This window comes from Mytilus galloprovincialis, chromosome 2 (genome assembly GCF_965363235.1).
Source record: "Mytilus galloprovincialis chromosome 2, xbMytGall1.hap1.1, whole genome shotgun sequence".
Lineage (NCBI taxonomy): Eukaryota > Metazoa > Mollusca > Bivalvia > Mytilida > Mytilidae > Mytilus > Mytilus galloprovincialis.
Genome location: NC_134839.1, coordinates 26540432 through 26560183, shown reverse-complemented (window position 1 = coordinate 26560183; position 19752 = coordinate 26540432). Strand labels below are relative to the sequence as shown.

The 19752-nt window shown below is 33.8% G+C and overlaps 1 protein-coding gene across 3 annotated transcripts in view; it reads left to right on the top strand.

Annotated features, from left to right (window-relative positions):
* LOC143063264 (tRNA (34-2'-O)-methyltransferase regulator WDR6-like) overlaps positions 1-15780 on the top strand; it is a 35348-nt gene extending 19568 nt beyond the window's left edge. For all 3 annotated transcript variants that reach the window (XM_076235305.1, XM_076235304.1, XM_076235306.1), the window contains exons 14-25: positions 3684-3872; positions 4292-4450; positions 7661-7738; positions 8017-8196; positions 8673-8730; positions 9172-9240; positions 10670-11057; positions 11597-12108; positions 12446-12580; positions 14224-14318; positions 15085-15158; positions 15709-15780. In XM_076235305.1, coding sequence (XP_076091420.1) covers positions 3684-3872; positions 4292-4450; positions 7661-7738; positions 8017-8196; positions 8673-8730; positions 9172-9240; positions 10670-11057; positions 11597-12108; positions 12446-12580; positions 14224-14318; positions 15085-15158; positions 15709-15775 — 2004 coding nt within the window. In that variant the 3' untranslated portion in view covers positions 15776-15780. The remainder of the gene's footprint in view (positions 1-3683; positions 3873-4291; positions 4451-7660; positions 7739-8016; positions 8197-8672; positions 8731-9171; positions 9241-10669; positions 11058-11596; positions 12109-12445; positions 12581-14223; positions 14319-15084; positions 15159-15708) is intronic.
* The last annotated feature ends 3972 nt before the right edge of the window (positions 15781-19752 follow it).

Below are 19752 nucleotides of genomic sequence, written 5' to 3'. Positions count from 1 at the left end.
TATGTGGATATCTATAAAGGGAAAGTACTTTCTATCCACTGGCTGTCAGAAGATCTTTTGTTAACCACTGGACCAGACGGACATATTGTAAGTATGTGGATATCTATAAAGGAAAAGTACTCTCTATCCACTGGCTGTCAGAAGATCTTTTGTTAACCACTGGACCAGACGGACTTATTGTAAGTATGTTGATATCTATAAAGGGAAAGTACTCTCTATCCACTGGCTGTCAGAAGATCTTTTGTTAACCACTGGACCAGACGGACTTATTGTAAGTATGTGGATATCTATAAAGGGAAAGCACTCTCTATCCACTGGCTGTCAGAAGATCTTTTGTTAACCTCAGGACCAGACGGACTTATTGTAAGTATGTTGATATCTATAAAGGGAAAGTACTTTCTATCCACTGGCTGTCAGAAGATCTTTTGTTAACCACTGGACCAGACGGACTTATTGTAAGTATGTTGATATCTATAAAGGGAAAGTACTTTCTATCCACTGGCTGTCAGAAGATCTTTTGTTAACCACTGGACCAGACGGACTTATTGTAAGTATGTTGATATCTATAAAGGGAAAGTACTCTCTATCCACTGGCTGTCAGAAGATCTTTTGTTAACCACTGGACCAGACGGACTTATTGTAAGTATGTGGATATCTATAAAGGGAAAGTACTCTCTATCCACTGGCTGTCAGAAGATCTTTTGTTAACCACTGGACCAGACGGACTTATTGTAAGTATATTGATATCTATAAAGGGAAAGTACTTTCTATCCACTGGCTGTCAGAAGATCTTTTGTTAACCACTGGACCAGACGGACTTATTGTAAGTATGTTGATATCTATAAAGGGAAAGTACTCTCTATCCACTGGCTGTCAGAAGATCTTTTGTTAACCACTGGACCAGACGGACTTATTGTAAGTATGTTGATATCTATAAAGGGAAAGTACTCTCTATCCACTGGCTGTCAGAAGATCTTTTGTTAACCACTGGACCAGACGGACTTATTGTAAGTATGTTGATATCTATAAAGGGAAAGTACTCTCTATCCACTGGCTGTCAGAAGATCTTTTGTTAACCACTGGACCAGACGGAATTATTGTTAGTATGTGGATATCTATAAAGGGAAAGTACTCTCTATCCACTGGCTGTCAGAAGATCTTTTGTTAACCACTGGACCAGACGGACTTATTGTAAGTATGTGGATATCTATAAAGGGAAGGTACTCTCTATCCACTGGCTGTCATAAGATCTTTTGTTAACCACTGGACCAGACGGACTTATTGTAAGTATGTTGATATCTATAAAGGGAAAGTACTCTCTATCCACTGGCTGTCAGAAGATCTTTTGTTAACCACTGGACCAGACGGACTTATTGTAAGTATATGGATATCTATAAAGGGAAAGTACTCTCTATCCACTGGCTGTCAGAAGATCTTTTGTTAACCTCAGGACCAGACGGACTTATTGTAAGTATGTTGATATCTATAAAGGGAAAGTACTCTCTATCCACTGGCTGTCAGAAGATCTTTTGTTAACCACTGGACCAGACGGACTTATTGTTAGTATGTGGATATCTATAAAGGGAAAGTACTCTCTATCCACTGGCTGTCAGAAGATCTTTTGTTAACCACTGGACCAGACAGAGTTATTGTAAGTATGTGGATATCTATAAAGGGAAAGTACTTTCTATCCACTGGCTGTCAGAAGATCTTTTGTTAACCACTGGACCAGACGGACTTATTGTAAGTATGTGGATATCTATAAAGGGAAAGTACTCTCTATCCACTGGCTGTCAGAAGATCTTTTGTTAACCACTGGACCAGACGGACTTATTGTAAGTATGTTGATATCTATAAAGGGAAAGTACTCTCTATCCACTGGCTGTCAGAAGATCTTTTGTTAACCACTGGACCAGACGGACTTATTGTTAGTATGTTGATATCTATAAAGGGAAAGTACTCTCTATCCACTGGCTGTCAGAAGATCTTTTGTTAACCACTGGACCAGACGGACTTATTGTAAGTATGTTGATATCTATAAAGGGAAAGTACTTTCTATCCACTGGCTGTCAGAAGATCTTTTGTTAACCACTGGACCAGACGGAATTATTGTAAGTATGTGGATATCTATAAAGGGAAAGTACTCTCTATCCACTGGCTGTCAGAAGATCTTTTGTTAACCACTGGACCAGACGGACTTATTGTAAGTATGTGGATATCTATAAAGGGAAAGTACTTTCTATCCACTGGCTGTCAGAAGATCTTTTGTTAACCACTGGACCAGACGGACTTATTGTAAGTATGTGGATATCTATGAAGGGAAAGTACTCACTATCCACTGGCTGTCAGAAGATCTTTTGTTAACCACTGGACCAGACGGACTTATTGTAAGTATGTTGATATCTATAAAGGGAAAGTACTCTCTATCCACTGGCTGTCAGAAGATCTTTTGTTAACCACTGGACCAGACGGACTTATTGTAAGTATGTTGATATCTATAAAGGGAAAGTACTTTCTATCCACTGGCTGTCAGAAGATCTTTTGTTAACCACTGGACCAGACGGAATTATTGTAAGTATGTGGATATCTATAAAGGGAAAGTACTCTCTATCCACTGGCTGTCAGAAGATCTTTTGTTAACCACTGGACCAGACGGACTTATTGTAAGTATGTGGATATCTATAAAGGGAAAGTACTTTCTATCCACTGGCTGTCAGAAGATCTTTTGTTAACCACTGGACCAGACGGACTTATTGTAAGTATGTGGATATCTATAAAGGTAAAGTACTCTCTATCCACTGGCTGTCAGAAGATCTTTTGTTAACCACTGGACCAGACGGACTTATTGTAAGTATGTTGATATCTATAAAGGGAAAGTACTCTCTATCCACTGGCTGTCAGAAGATCTTTTGTTAACCACTGGACCAGACGGAATTATTGTAAGTATGTGGATATCTATAAAGGGAAAGTACTCTCTATCCACTGGCTGTCAGAAGATCTTTTGTTAACCAATGGACCAGACGGACTTATTGTAAGTATGTTGATATCTATAAAGGAAAAGTACTCTCTATCCACTGGCTGTCAGAAGATCTTTTGTTAACCACTGGACCAGACGGAATTATTGTAAGTATGTTGATATCTATAAAGGGAAAGTACTCTCTATCCACTGGCTGTCAGAAGATCTTTTGTTAACCACTGGACCAGACGGACTTATTGTTAGTATGTTGATATCTATAAAGGGAAAGTACTCTCTATCCACTGGCTGTCAGAAGATCTTTTGTTAACCAATGGACCAGACGGACTTATTGTAAGTATGTTGATATCTATAAAGGAAAAGTACTCTCTATCCACTGGCTGTCAGAAGATCTTTTGTTAACCACTGGACCAGACGGACTTATTGTAAGTATGTTGATATCTATAAAGGGAAAGTACTCTCTATCCACTGGCTGTCAGAAGATCTTTTGTTAACCACTGGACCAGACGGACTTATTGTAAGTATATGGATATTGTAGGTACAGTAAAACCTGCCTTAATGGTCACCTTGTTCATGTACTGGTTATAAATTTCATTCTCTACAGTTTCATGACAAAAGTAAAATAATCTGTCTACAGTATTTAACAATGCTTCATATATTTTCTTAAGAAGAGAGGCAAATGTTAAATAATACCTATATATCATTTCAGCATTGTTATGAATTGTCATCTGTAGAAAATGGTGTTGCTACGATGAATTTGATACAGACATTTACATTGCCATCTTGTAAACAAAGATGGGTGTCTGCTGTGACACTCAGCACTGATAGAAAGAGTCTAATCTGTGGAGATAGAGCTGGAACAATCCATGTTTACAAATGGGGAGAACAAGTTAAACAGGTAGTCTATCTGCAATACTACTTTCAAATTATCATTGCAGATTATTCATATGAAATAAATGTATGAGTTTTATTTTTCAATCCTGTCATTTTGAAAAAAACCTGTTCTCTGAGAAATAATTGAAACAATTCTGTTGCTATATTTTCTCAGTTGAGTAGGTAAGTTATTCTTTCAATGATGTCCAGTATTGAATGATCTAAGGTTTGATACCATACATGAAAAACATATTCAAATGTGACAACACATGAAGGATTTAACCTGTTTTGCCTCGAATAAACTTTTTAGAGTATAGATTCTCTCATTAAATAGACTTACCCATGCCCTTTTACTCATATGTGAAGAAGGGATTACATACATGTTTAGTAATCATTCTTTGTAATATCAATACAAACTGGCTAATTTTGAAGTTATTTTTACAGTATTTGGATCCAGTACAGAGTTTTTGGAAGATACATGGAAAAACTGGGGTAACAGATATTTGTTCTGCAGACGACAGTATTTACACAGCAGGACGTGATGGCCATTATAGGCAATTCACAATAGATAATGGGCAACTACAGCTGCTCAACAGCAACAGGGTATAAAGTTGGAATATATCTAATTAAATCTTTATCTTTTATCTGTTAAATCGTATAAAACATTAAAAAACAAAATAACAGACCCTGTTTAAAGAAAAAAAGTTTGAAATGAAAACATATGCATGAAAGTTAACATACTGAGCAACTGCTTATGTATTTATCAATTCTAAGGACTTCATTATGGAAACAAATGGAGAAAGCTGTTTTTATTGAAAAAAAACTATACTGTTGATCAAAAATCAAAATATTTGACCAATAAATTAAGATCTTTAGAGGTTTCAAAGGTCTTTAGCACATATTGTATATAAAACACATGAGAGAATGATAGAGCTGATTGTTACCCTGAGGAAAAACATAGTAAAAGGACATGATTAGAAACTATGAAACAAAATTAAGATAAAGCGAATTGTTTCCCACTGAGCCATATATACAGTTCAATTTTCGCGAAAGCCATCCCAAACTCCAAACACCGAGTTTTTTGCTGGTGTGACACCAGGAAACTCCGACATCACTCCCTAAATTGTCGGAGAAATTTGGGAGTATTCCCTCTGACTTTCGCGTAAATCCGTTACCTTTTGTTTATTGTATTAGCGACATCTCTCCCAGTCTGGAGTGACACGGTGTCACACCAGGTAATTAATTGCCCTAATCCTTCTGATCTATGCCGGCACTCGACAGTCAAGGTATGCGAGATTTCTAATGTAATTAAACAATTGTATTTCCTGTCTATTGATTATCAGGTTATATCTGATTGCTTGAAACAAATGAAAGATTAAAATAAAAGTCAAAACGTTGTTGTTAATTCTTTCAATTACACTGTACATTTAAATCAAGTTAAAAAAAAACTACATTTGATTTTGACTTCCGTTTTTTATCAGTAAATAAATATTCAATTTACTAAAAGAGATATAATTGTGTAACAATAAACGGAGACTAACGTTGAATAAATTAGGACAGTTTAAAGAAAAATTACACGTCTCAAAGTTTTTTATACAAGTAAAAAAGAAAATATTATTCACTATCTGTTATGCTAATAAGTTTCCATTTCCATTTTACGATTACAAAATAAAAGTTTTAAAAAGCAAAAGATTGTTGTTAATGCTTTCGATTGCAGTAAAGTTTTATAAAAAAAAATCTATACTTGATTATGATCTCTTGTTCTTTTTATCGGTAATTTATATAACTTGCGAAAATAGACGGAAATTAACGCTGAAGTTATAAAATGTGAGAAAAAAAGAAAATTACGTGTCTTTAAACTTGTATATGCAAGAAAAAAAGAAAATACTATTCACAATTCGCTATGCTTAATAAGTCTACTGCATTTTCTCTTCACGATTTGTTAGCATTACTTTAGGATAAATAATACATTTCGGCTACAACAGGAATACTTCTATAGCTGCATCAAATCGTCGTTGCATAATATTCATTTACGCACAATGAATGTAAACTTTTGTGTTGTATTTAGAACAGTAATCTTTAAATATTTCTAAACCAATAAATTGCCGTGGGAAGACGATACGCAACTCAGTGATCAACAGTGCGTGGTTGAACTTGAACTTGACTTCGCTCACAATATTGAATGCTAAAAATAGTGACATCAATTTTGTCCACGAGATTTTTATTTGGCGGGAAATAGTATCATGTAACAGTTAACTCAGGTGACCTTTCTGGATAACCGTGGGAAAATTCATTCAAGGTTTAAACTTGCTTTGTAATGATTGACATAAATTTGTGTGCGTTAAGTTTGAGGCTCTAGAAGGTTCTTTTACAATTGATTAACCGGATTCTAAATTATATTCCTTTTCTGAATAAACCAACATCAGCCTTTTATTTTTACGTTTCTCAGTCAACAGAGGACATAAAACCGGACATTATTTATACGTCTATAGTCAACACTATATATTAATGGTATATGAAAACAGGATGCATGTTCATGATGGGCGTTGGTAGAGACCTCTGTGAAAATTTGTCGATCGTTAAAATCCGATCTAATTATTTTTTTACATATTTCTTTCTTGTAGAACACGATATAATTTCATTTTAATATTCTATTGTATAAAATGTTGAACTACTTCTTTTTATATTTCGCCGAGGAGTTTTAACGAGCAATCCAATTTTATTTTAAATAATTAAAGATCAATAACAGATTAAAAACACATGATTTCTTTTCTCCATATAATTAAATAAGGTTGTGATTATTGTGTTGTGTCTTCTCAGTATTTATGAATATAGGACTGCCACATTGCATATAAAATTATTTGTCACTTTACAGTTTCTTTTTAAAATTCAAATATTTCAAGTCGGAAATTTTATTCTACCGAGGTAGTGAAACATAATATTTTACATTTCAAAATAAATTGAAAGTAACAGAATTCACTTGTTGATCCGATAAATTAACTCTTGGGTTTAATTTAGATTGGACAAATTACCGTAAAAACATCATTTTGTTTTAAGCCAGTTGATATTAATTTTATAATATTGAACTATTAATGAACCGAATATTGCTCACTGAGTAGGTCATAAAAGGTTCTAATTGTGGTAAAATCGTCTTTGTTGAAAAAAACAAAAATTATGACCTGATCGGACTATAATGAAAATACAAAGTGTTTTATTCGTATTTTTATACGTCTGTACGCTGTATGTCATATGACAATGACATGGGCATATACATACAAGAATAATAATCTTATTTTAAATAGAAATGTCACACTTTTATCTGACAATGAAAGGACATTTAAATAACGTATTTTAAAGCACACAGGTGCAATCAAGATCGATTATATGTACAAAGGTAATAAATCTGGCTAATCCGATGATGTTGTCACGCGTCATTAATTTTCAGAACATCCGATGGGCAATAAACCAATTAACAGCCACGCGGTGTTGGGAGAGAATCTTTGGAGGAAATTGGGAGTATAATCCGTGATTCGCGGTGTCACACCGCTACACTCGGAAATCGGTGATTAGAGTTCGCGATTACATACTCTCTGGGCGTACTGTATAAACCAATATAAATTGACGTATTCTCTATACTACAGATGACAGAAATACAAATGACACCATTTATCTGCCATTGACAGCACACCAACAACACCTTCTTTGTACACATGGCAGAAAGAAATAAACTCAAATGCAAATTCAACTTGTCGACAGCCCGTTATACGTTATAGATATAAATATTTATTATTCCTTATGAATTTGTTTGTTTAGGTATTCAAAGGATTTGATTGGTTAGATAAACTTGAACTACGATCTGATGGAGATATTTATATCTATGGCTTTCAATCAGTAAGTTGAAAACTGTCTGTTGGTTATTCACTATAGTATAGTATAATATAGGAACTTCATGTTTCATCATAAAAACTGTTCAATGAAATAAGTGCCTCTTTAATTGTTGAGCAGTATTTGCAATATATCTATTCCATATTGAAAATTATTTGCATAAATGATATTCATACTCTTTGACATCAGATATATCTGCAAAATAATTAATATTGAGTTTCTGAATTTAAGCAGTTCTAGGTATACCCCACATCTTTTCAGCTATATGTTTTTGTTTACTTCAGGACAGTTTCATATTGTTTAGTGTGAACAACAACCAGAAACTGGTCAAGATACCATGTGGTGGAGGACATAGGACATGGGATTGTCAGATCAATCAAGACAAAATCTCTTTTGTTTACCTGAAAGTGAGGGATGTTGTTCTGTGCAAGACAGATCTTCACACAAACCAAGTAATATTGAAGGTAGGATAGATTATTTAAATTCTCTGTTCAGATTATATATGTATAAATATCTATAGATTCAAGACAAACACTATTTAGATTTAGGAATCAATTATTGGGCCTAGTTTGTTTGGAAAAAATTTATATGACTTGAAATAATATTTTGCATTTCTTTTATAGGTCAAAATATTTAATTAACAAGAATGTGTCCCTTGGTACACGGATGCCCTATCCGCACTATCACCTTCTATGTTCAGAGGAACTCGAAAAAGGGGTAAAATCTCTAATTTGACATTATCATATCATAGGGAACATGTGTACTAAGTTTCAAGTTGAATGGACTTCAACTTCATCAAAAACTACCTTGACCAAAAACTTTAACCTGAAGAGGAACAAATATACAGACAAACAGACGTACGAAAGGAGACACAGACCAGAAAACATAATGCCTATAAATGGGGCATAAAAAGATTTATATCTCTTTCTTTTCTTTCTAGGAAAGTTTACATGGAAGGGAGACTACTTGTATAAAACATTTATATTCAACTGAATTTGGTAAGCAGAATTTTTTTAAATCATTAAGACAATTTTGTTTGTGTGAGTCAGATCAGGTTGTTGATAATTTAAAAACACAATGAATGTAATATATGCTAAATTAACCCTCGAAGGACCAAAATATGAAAATATGTTGGAATATGTATGTGGAAACTTATTTATGGTGCAGTAAAACTTGCCTGAATGGGCACCTTGTTTCAGTGGTCATCTGTCTCTAGTGGTCACATTCAGACTATTCCAAACGTTTGCTCAGTATAATTTCAGTCTCTTCAGCAGTTACCTAATTTTCACACCAAATTGTTCTTCCAACTGTGCAATGCAAAATTGAAACTGAATAAATATTAAAATATGATATCTTTACTGAGTGAGTTATTCAGGCTCTTAGATGTTTCTTGTTATTGAGGATTACATTGATTGATTCATTTTATTTTGTATTTTCAGACTGCAAACCATGTGATATTATTATAACCTGCAGTGAAGATACAACAGTTCTTATCTCTAGTTTGACTTGTATCCTTCCTATGATTTAATGAGATATTGTTTTCTCAACATTTTATAAATGTTTGCCGAAATTATATGTCCGTAGAATTGACTTAACAAATATGTTATCGAGAGGTCTGGAATTAGATTAAAATTGCAGGGTTTATTCATACATGAAATTGAGAATGGAAATGGGGAATGTGCCTAAAAGACAACAACCCGATCATAGAACAGACAACAGCAGAAGGTCACCAACAGATCTTCAATGCAACGAGAAATTTCCGCACCCGGAGGCGTCCTTCAGCTGGCCCCTAAACAAATATATACTAGTTCAGTGATAATGAACGCCATACTAAACTCCAAATTGTAAACAAGAAACTAAAAGTTAAAATAAAACAAGACTAACAAAGGCCAGAGGCTCCTGACTTGGGACAGGCGCAAAAATGTGGCAGGGTTAAACATGTTTGTGAGATCTCAACCCTCCCCCTATACCTCTAGCCAGTGCAGAAAAGGAAATGATGTAAATGATCTCTTTGTGTCTGTATAAACTATCTAAATCTATAATACTAAAATAACGAGGTCCAATTTGTCAGCTGTCATGGGGTTAAAACGACAACTTTATATATAGCTAATACAGGATAATGGTGTAGATTAAAAATTACACCACTCCAGACCCTTTTGTTTTCCAGATAATTAATATTGCCAATAATTAACAAGTTCCGGGTCGAATCCGATACCAATAGTATATTCACCTGTTACCTATTTCCTTATCTGTACGTTCCACATCTGACAGGCACACCACCAAACAGTGTATTTAGGATTTTACTATATACACGGGTCATAATCACAGGGTTGGCTCTACTAAATTCAAGTATTGTCAAATTGTTACCTATTGCAGTATTTTAATCAGTAAGACTTTCTAAGATAACAATACGAATACTAAAAATCTGGACTTAAAATAAGGCGTATAGGTACAGTTTTCAATTTCTTAGCGGGCATGACGTAAAACAGCGAATCAAAGAATTAAACTTTATTTATAACTTATAGAGGCGGAATATACAGTTTAGGTAACAGGTAACAGGCAACTTATATAGGACAATGCTTATGATTAAAAGATACTCCATTTCAGGACCTTTTGTTTTCCAAATAATTAATATTACCATTAATTGATAAGTTCCAGGTCAACGGGTTCAAACAGAAAGATTTGAAAGCAGAGAAAACTGTGTATCTCATAATCGGCATGACTTTATCAGATGAAAATACCAATACTAAAATAAGGCTGAGGCATTGTTATATACTTTAATTCAGTCACGGACCCGCGATATCATGGATGTGTTCTAGTATTTATTAAATGGCTAACAATCAGTGTCAACAACTGCAGGTTAAAATTTGAAAAATTCAAAATATATGAAAATATTATAAAGACTATAAATTTTTGTTTTCCTTCATTGTGATGCAGATAATGAAAAAGGAATTGTAAAGCTTTCCTGTCTTCATACTCTTAGGGATCATATTTCAAATGTAAAGTGTATGGCAAGCTGTGTTTCAAACATTCATGGAGGCCATCTTGTTTTTACTGGAGGTGCTAGGGCACAACTTGTGGTTTCTAGGATTTTAATCCAGAAAGAGACTGACATTTGTGATATCAAAACTTCAGTTCAAACTTTAAAGTCATGTCATTTGAATGAGGAATGGTTAACAAGAAAACAGAAGAAAGCCAAATCTTTCCGTTCAAATCCAGAGACGAGGATTATGGACTTGTGTGTACTGTCTTTACAGGATATTGTTGTAGACGCTCCTGGTCATCTCTATGTTTTAGGAGCTGCATGTTCTGATGGCTATGTCAGGTAAAATCTATTTTAAACTAGGAATTTTGTTTAATCATTGTCAAATTTCATAGGTGTCACAAAAATGAAACTCACATTTTGAATTTCACAACATTACTTTTATGCAGCATTGCAGCATTTCCAGAAATTACAATAATAATGGGTAATTTCACACATTTTTTTATCAATTTTGCGACAATTGTTATACTAAAAGCAGGCAAAAGTTTATGAACTTTCAGTACCATCAAAATATCATTATACTTGCTATATTTAAAAATTATTATGTTCATTTGTAAATGGAATTATTAATAAATGGACAAAATTGTAAGATACGTTCATTTGATATGTGAATACTTCATACAAATAATGTAAAAGGTGGCGTCTGATATGTTTGTTTAGACATTGATTGAAGACATTATAGCTGTTGATCTCCTAATGCTTTAATCATTGAGTAACTGCTCATTGATGTCTACTCTTATATGTCCTAATTAAATTTACATGAAGGTAGATATTATTTTCCTTAAGAATAAAGATATATAGATTTTTTTCATTTTTATTAGGTTTTTCATATTCAGCGAGACATCTAAGGATTTGATACCATTATACTACTCTTCTTTTCATGATCATTGTGTACTCAGGATAACTCATACATTTGTTTCCTCAACAAATGGAAGCCAGCAGTTATTATTCTTATCAGCAGGAACTGATGGAAGAATTGCATTGTGGGATATTTCTAAATTACTTATGTCATTTATGATATCAAATACAATAATGGTAGAAGAAAATGTTGAAAACAATCAATTTAATGGTACACATTTATCAAATTTCAAAGACGCCTCTACATTAAATTCAAAATGCACAAGCATAACTAATGTGGATAAAGTGGATACATGTACTAAAAGTGAGAATAAAGTTATATTCAGTACTAGCTCTGAAGGAGAGAAATGTTTTGATAAAGACCCTATTAGTAGCAATAGAGACAATAGTGTAGAGGACAAGTCTTGTGAACCAGTATTTGTGATACCTAGTCATCAGTCTGGAGTTAATGGATTAAGTTCTTTACAGTTACATGGTGAGTTATATTCATGGTTTTTATTTTAATTTTTTTCTCAACTTTAATGATAAGAATGTATGTAAAATATTTGCATCTTAAGAAAGCAAAGTGCAACTGAATTGATTATGTTCACTTTAAATTTGGATAGTTTTCTCAACAGGAAGTAGTCAGATGGTATATTATTATTATTTCTGTCTGTTCTCCCACCTTTCTGTCCATCTTTCCATTTTTGTTTCCACACTCTAACTTAAAATTGCCTCATCCAAAGTTTATGTAACTCATACACAATGCTTAGAACCAAAATTGATATATAGATAGTAAATTGATATACAAAATATATTTGATATAATTACAGATGGTAGGTTGATGATAGCGAGTGGAGGAGATGACAATGCCTTGGTATTATCTGTGATTTCATTACAAGACAACAACAGTATAAAACTTGAAGGAAAATGTCAACAGCTGTCTGCTCATGCTGCTCAAATTACAGGTGAAGATCATAATTGTTTGTATGCCACATGATCAATTTGTAGAGATGAAATCAAACTGCATTTTGTTAAAACATTTTAGGGTATTGTGAAAAAGAGGCTAGAGACACCAAAAGGATATTCAAACTCATAATTCAAAATAAACTACAATGCCATGGCAAAAAACTCAAAACAAGAGTTCACAAAACACACCATAGAAAACTAAAGAATAAGCAGCGGGAATCCTGCAAAAAACCTGGGATGATATCCAGTGCTCTGGAAGGGTCAGCAGATCCCGCTCCAGATGTAGCACCTGTTTTGTAGCTCATATAAGTACAAACCATGTGATAATTCATTAGGTCACAATCAAGGAAAAAGGATGATGCACTGCAACTAGTCCACATAAGGATTCAATTTTTAAAGAAAGTCAAATCTCTTAGTTAAGCTTTTTTATGGCCCCGCAACGAAGTTGTCAGTGCCATATAGTTTAACCCTTGTCCGTAATTCCGTCATTCTGTCATTCTGTCATTCCGCAACAAACCATTATACAGGTTTTTTTATGCCCCACCTATGATAAAAGAGGGGCATTATGTTTTCTGGTCTGTGTGGCCGTCCATCTGTTCGTCCCATCTTTCTAATTTTAATGCCAAATTAGAGTTTTGACTCTAATTTCATGGTCCACTGAACATAGAAAATGATAGTACAAGTTTCAGGTTAAAGTTTTGGTTCAAGGTAGTTTTTGATGAAGTTGAAGTCCAATCAACTTGAAACTTAGTACACATGTTCCCTATGATATATTTCTAATTTTAATGCCAAATTAGAGTTTTTACCCCAATTTCATGGTCCACTGAACATAGAAAATGATACTGCAAGTTTCAGGTTAAAGTTTTTTGGTCAAGGTACTAGTAGTTTTGGATGTAGTTGAAGTCTAATCAACTTGAAACTTAGTGCATATGTTCCCTATGATATGATCTTTCTAATTTTAATGCCAAATTAGTTTTGACCCCAATTTCTTTGTCCACTGAACATAGAAAATGATAGTGCAAGTTTCAGGTGAAAGTTTTTGTTCAAGGTAGTTTTGGATGAAGTTGAAGTCCAATCAACTTGAAACTTAGTATACATGTTCCCTATGATATGATCTTTCTAATTTTAATGCCAAATTAGAGTTTTACCCCAATTTCATGGTCCTCTAAACATAGAAAATAATAGTGTGAGTGGGGCATCCGTGTACTATGGGCACATTCGTGTTTCTAAATGCCTTCAGATATTGGGCTGATTTTTGGTATGTGAGTTACAGATAAAGTTTAAGTTTCATTCCGCCCCTCTAATTTTTGCAGAAATAATGGGCTTTGGACATTGATAAATTGTTGAAAATCACGGTTATACAGACTTTTTTTCTAAACGCTCGGCTAATTTTTAGACGGGGCCATTCATGTCACATCTAGTTCTTCAACTGGGTCAATTTTTTGTTAGGATACAAATTTGGTTGCAAACACAAAATTTTATGCCAATTGAAAGACATGGTTTATATTGATTTTGTTGTGTTAAATGTAACAAACCACAAATTTAAATTCACATACAAATGGTGTTTCCGTATTCAATGTCAAATTTAATCCACAAAAAGGTCCCTTTAGTAAAAAACATATTCCTATATAACTATTTACAGGTGTACAGATAATTAATGAGACAAAGGTTTTAACAGCATCAGTGGACCAGAGATTGTGTTTATGGGATGTATGTTTTCAACTTTCTGAACCTGAGGTAAGAAATTTATAGTGCTCTTTATTTAAACCCACAAAAGTACACATATAGATAACACAATAACATACAGAAATATAGAAATAGGTGTACTATTTAGATAACATTTATTTTAATTGTTCCAAGAAATTTTAAAATTTATTAGTTTTGAAAAGAGCACCTTGCAGTGAAACCATGCATGAACATAAGACATCTTATTGGAGTGTGGCAAACATCATATAATGTGGCAGTTGCTAGCAGTATTTGAATACGGCTGGAGTGAAAAAGCAAATGTTGCTAAATAAGCTACAACATGGCGTTTTTTTTAAGGACTTTTCCCTAAAATCAACATATAAATAAGCCTAAGATTTTCTGCAAATTTGTAAATCACTACATTAAAAAGACAATAAAATTTCATGCAAATCTGTAAATCAGATTTCCAAAAGTATGATTGGTAAAACAAACATGCATAAAATAACCTTCAGGAGTTCATGCATCATACTACTATAGCTGGACAAGAGAAGAGTGACCCGACCAAACAAGTTTTTGCTTAAAAGAGATGACCTTTATTGCAGGTTTGTCTGTAATTATCATGTTGTTTTGTATTTAAGTAAATTTATTGTACGCATATTAAAACATGACAGTGCAGACCCAATTGCACTTGTCCTTCGTGTTACAATTATGATCATTATAGATGAACTACTGACTTTGCTTCATGGATGTTTATAGATATATATGGTATTATGAATTGATCTCAATATGTAGTTACATGCTATTATTATTATTTTAGATGTCAATGGTATGGTGCAGATTTGTCAATGTACCTGATATATCACATATGGAGTTATGGGAGAATGAAAATAGGTTGGAAAAATATAAATTTGAAGATTAAAATCAGTAGAAAAAAATCAATGATTAAAAAATGTTCAGTTTAAATTTCACATACAAAAATGAAAAGATGTGGTATTATTGCCAATGAGACAACTCTCCACCAGACCAAATAACGAAGAAGCTAGCAACTATAGGTCACCATATCTCCTTCAACAATGAGCAAAACCAATATCACACAATCATCTTTAATATTCAATTTGAATGACACACTTTATTACATATTATGTGAAAAATAGGTCTTCCTAGGCTTGTCAAATTATTTGTTTTTGTCAAATGTTCTGTTTAGTGTTAATATTACAGTGATGTTATGAGTGTTAAATTAAAATGTAAACACAGCATTATTCTGACAGAATTTGCTTATTTGTGTCAAATCAGTTACATGTTGTGTGTACTCTGTAAGATTTTCCAGAAGAAAATGTACTATTTATCTTTCACCAAACCCAATTTGCTTTATTATTTATATATACACAAATCAAATACAGAATGTATGTGCATATTTAAATATTTATTTTTCTACTTTCAGATTAACAATTGGACTGTCTGGTGAAGGACTATCAATATTTGAAGTTGAGAAAAATAAATTATCTTAAAGACATGTATTAATTCAATTCTTACATTACAATTTATAAAAAAAAACCACAAAGATGCACATTAAAATAAACTTTTTAATGATGTTGGGGTCACTAGTACAGTTTTGAGCAATTTTAACTTATACAATCAACCTTATTGCATTTTGTCCACCATTACATGGGCATGGGCTTTGCTCATTTTTGACGGTCTTACAGTGACCTATAGCTGTTTAGTTTCTGTGTCATTCAGTCTCTTGTGGAGAGTTGTCTCATTGGCAATCATACCACATCTTCTTTTTTATGACACCCATTCCTGTAAAGAAATTGATGTCACAATAGAAATTGTATAGACACCACAAAAGTAACTGATTGTTGTATGACTTCAATAATTCAAGTGTCCCAGATTCCCAAATAGTATTGTTAATATAAGAAATCTATATGTTCAAAACAATTTTGTTCTTTGAAGAAATGTTGCTTTGTTTCTTCAAGGTTATATAGCATGTCTTGGTGCAAAATGTTCATTTAAATCTCTTCAAGGTTTTCATGATTAAGTGAAGACATGTAAAATTGCTATTGAAATATTAACTGTAGGTCAGAGCAATATCTTTTCTTTACATCCCAATTATAAATCGAAAGAATTTATGTTGTTTCTGAATATAAAGCACTATCCACTTGTGTTTTTGTCCATCTGATGAGTTGAGCCTTTTTCAACTGATTTTTATAGTTCATTCTTATGTTGAACTGTTATACCACTGTCCCAGGTTAGGGGGAGGGTTGGGATCCCGCTAACATGTTTAACCCCCGCCACATTATTTATGTTTGTACCTGTCCCAAGTCAGTAGCCTGTAGTTCAGTGGTTGTCGTTTGCTTATGTGTTACATATTTGTTTTTCGTTCATTTTTAGCTCACCTGGCCCTTCGGGCCAGGCGAGCTTTTCTCATCACTTGGTGTCCGGCGTCGTTAACTTTTACAAAAATCTTCTCTTCTGAAACTGCTGGACCAAATTTAACCAAACATGGCCAAAATCATTATTAGGGTATCTAGTTTTAAAATTGTGTCCGGTGACCCGGCCAACCAACCAAGATGGCTGCCATGGCTTAAAATAGAACATAGGGGTAAAATGCAGTTTTTGGCTTATAACTCAACAAGAGTGCACACGCTGAAATGTCTCGCCTTCTATACTAATCATTGATATTATGTTGATAGTCCTAAGTATAAAGCTTTATTACAACTGTCTCATAAACTTAACATTAACCAAGATAACTAAACAAAGACCAATGAACCATGAAAATGAGGTCAAGGTCAGATGAACCATGCCAGGCAGACATGTACAGCTAACAATGCTTATATACAACATATATAGTTGACCTATTACTTATAGTTTAAGAAAAATAGACCAAAACACAAAAACTTAACACTGTGCAATGAACCGTGAAAATGAGGTCAGGGTCAAAAGAAACCTGCGCTACTGACATAAAGATCATAAAATATTTCCATACACTAAATAAAGTTGACCTATGGCATATAGTATTAGATAAAAAGATCAAAACTCAAAAACTTAACTTTGACCACTGAACATGAAAATGAGGTCAAGGTCACATGACATCTGCCCGCTAGACATGTACACCTTACAATCATTCCATACAACAAATACAGTAGACCTATTGCATATAGTATGAAAAAAACAGACCAAAACACAAAAATTTAACTATAACCACTGAACCATGAAAATGAGGTCAAGGTCACATGACATCTGCCCGCTAGACATGTACACCTTACAATCATTCCATACAACAAATATAGTAGACCTATTGCATATAGTATGAAAAAAACAGACCAAAACACAAAAATTTAACTATAACCACTGAACCATGAAAATGAGGTCAAGGTCAGATGACACCTGCCAGTTGGACATGTACACCTTACAGTCCTTCCATACACCGAATATACTAGCCCTATTGCTTATAGTATCTGAGATATGGACTTGACCACCAAAACTTAACCTTGTTCACTGATCCATGAAATGAGGTCGAGGTCAAGTGAAAACTGTCTGACAGACATGAGGACCTTGCAAGGTACGCACATATCAAATATAGTTATCCTATTACTTATAATAAGAGAGAATTCAACATTACAAAAAATTTGAACTTTTTTTTCAAGTGGTCACTGAACCATGAAAATGAGGTCAAGGACATTGGACATGTGACTGACGGAAACTTCGTAACATGAGGCATCTATATACAAAGTATGAAGCATCCAGGTCTTCCACCTTCTAAAATATAAAGCTTTTAAGAAGTTAGCTAACACCGCCGCCGACGCCGGATCACTATCCCTGTCGAGCTTTCTGCAACTAAAGTTGCAGGCTCGACAAAAACCAAAGCATTTAGAGCAAATCTGACAGGGGTAAAATTGTTAATTAGGTCAAGATATATCTGCTCTAAAATTTTGAGATGAATCGGACAACCCGTTGATAGGTTGCTGCCCCTGAATTGGTAATTTTAAGGGAATTTTGCTGTTTTTGGTTATTATCTTGAATATTATCATAGATAAAGATAAACTGTAAACAGCAAAAATGTTCAGTAAAGTAAGATCTACAAATAAGTCAACAGGACCAAAATGATCTGTTGACCCCTTTAGGAGTTATTGCCCTTTATAGTCAATTTTTAACCATTTTTCGTAAATTTTAGTCATCTTTTACAAAAATCTTCTCTGAAACTACTGGGCCAAATTAAACCAAACTTGGCCACAATCATCATTGGGGTATCTAGTTTAAAAATTGTGTCCGGTGACCCGCCCAACCAACCAAGATGGCCGCCATGGCTAAAAATAGAACATAGGGGTGAAATGTAGATTTTGGCTTATAACTCTGAAACTGCAGCCTTTAGAGCAAATCTGACACGGGGTAAAATTGTTTATCAGGTCAAGATCTATCTGCCCTGCAATTTTCAGATGAATCTGACAACCTGTTGTTGGGTTGCTCTCCCTGAATTGGTAATTTTAAGGAAATTTTGCTGTTTTTGGTTATTATCTTGAATATTATTATAGATAGAGATAAACTGTAAACAAAGCAAAGTAAGATTTACAAATAAGTCAACATGACGGAAATGGTCAATTGACCTCTAAGGAGTTCTTGTCCTTTATAGTCAATTTTTGACAATTTTCATAAAATTTGTAAATTTTAACGAACATTTTCCACTGAAACTACTGGGCCAAGTTCATTATAGATAGAGATAATTGTAAGCAGCAAGAATGTTCAGTAAAGTAAGATGTACAAACACATCACCATCACCAAAACACAATTTTGTCATGAATCCATCTGCTTCCTTTGTTTAATATTCACATAGACCAAGGTGAGCGACACAGGCTCTTTAGAGCCTCTAGTTTTACATAAATAAGGCCGATAGTTTTCTCGTTTGAATTGTTTTACATTGTCTTATCAGGGCCTATTATAGCTGACTATGCGATATGGGCTTTGCTCATTGGTGAAGGCCATACGGTGACCTATAGTTGTTAATGTCTGTGTCATTTTGGTCTTTTGTGGATAGTTGTCTCATTGGCAATCATACCACATCTTCTTTTTTATATAATTTGCTTTTGAGGAGCTTTTGAATGCAGAAATATTGGATTAATGATAGAAGTCATATTTTTCTTAGCTGAATAGTCAGAAAAAGAAGACAATATAAATAAACTTGCAAGCAAAAACAATTCAGTTTTTAGTGAATTTGCATGATTTACCAATAATTATAAGAACATTTTTTAACTTAGAGAGAAAAGGAATTGAGAATCTCTAACATCTTCATGCATCCACTTGTTACTTTAATTTTTTGCTTCCTTGGCCCAGTAGGCCTTATGAACTGTTACCATCATTTGGCTTCCTTTATTATTTTAAACCATCCTAATGGAGTAGGTTTACTATATGTGGTGTATGGAATGAATGTTATGGGTTCATGTCAGTCTGGCAGGTTTCATCTGACCTTGACCTCAATTTCTTGCTTCAT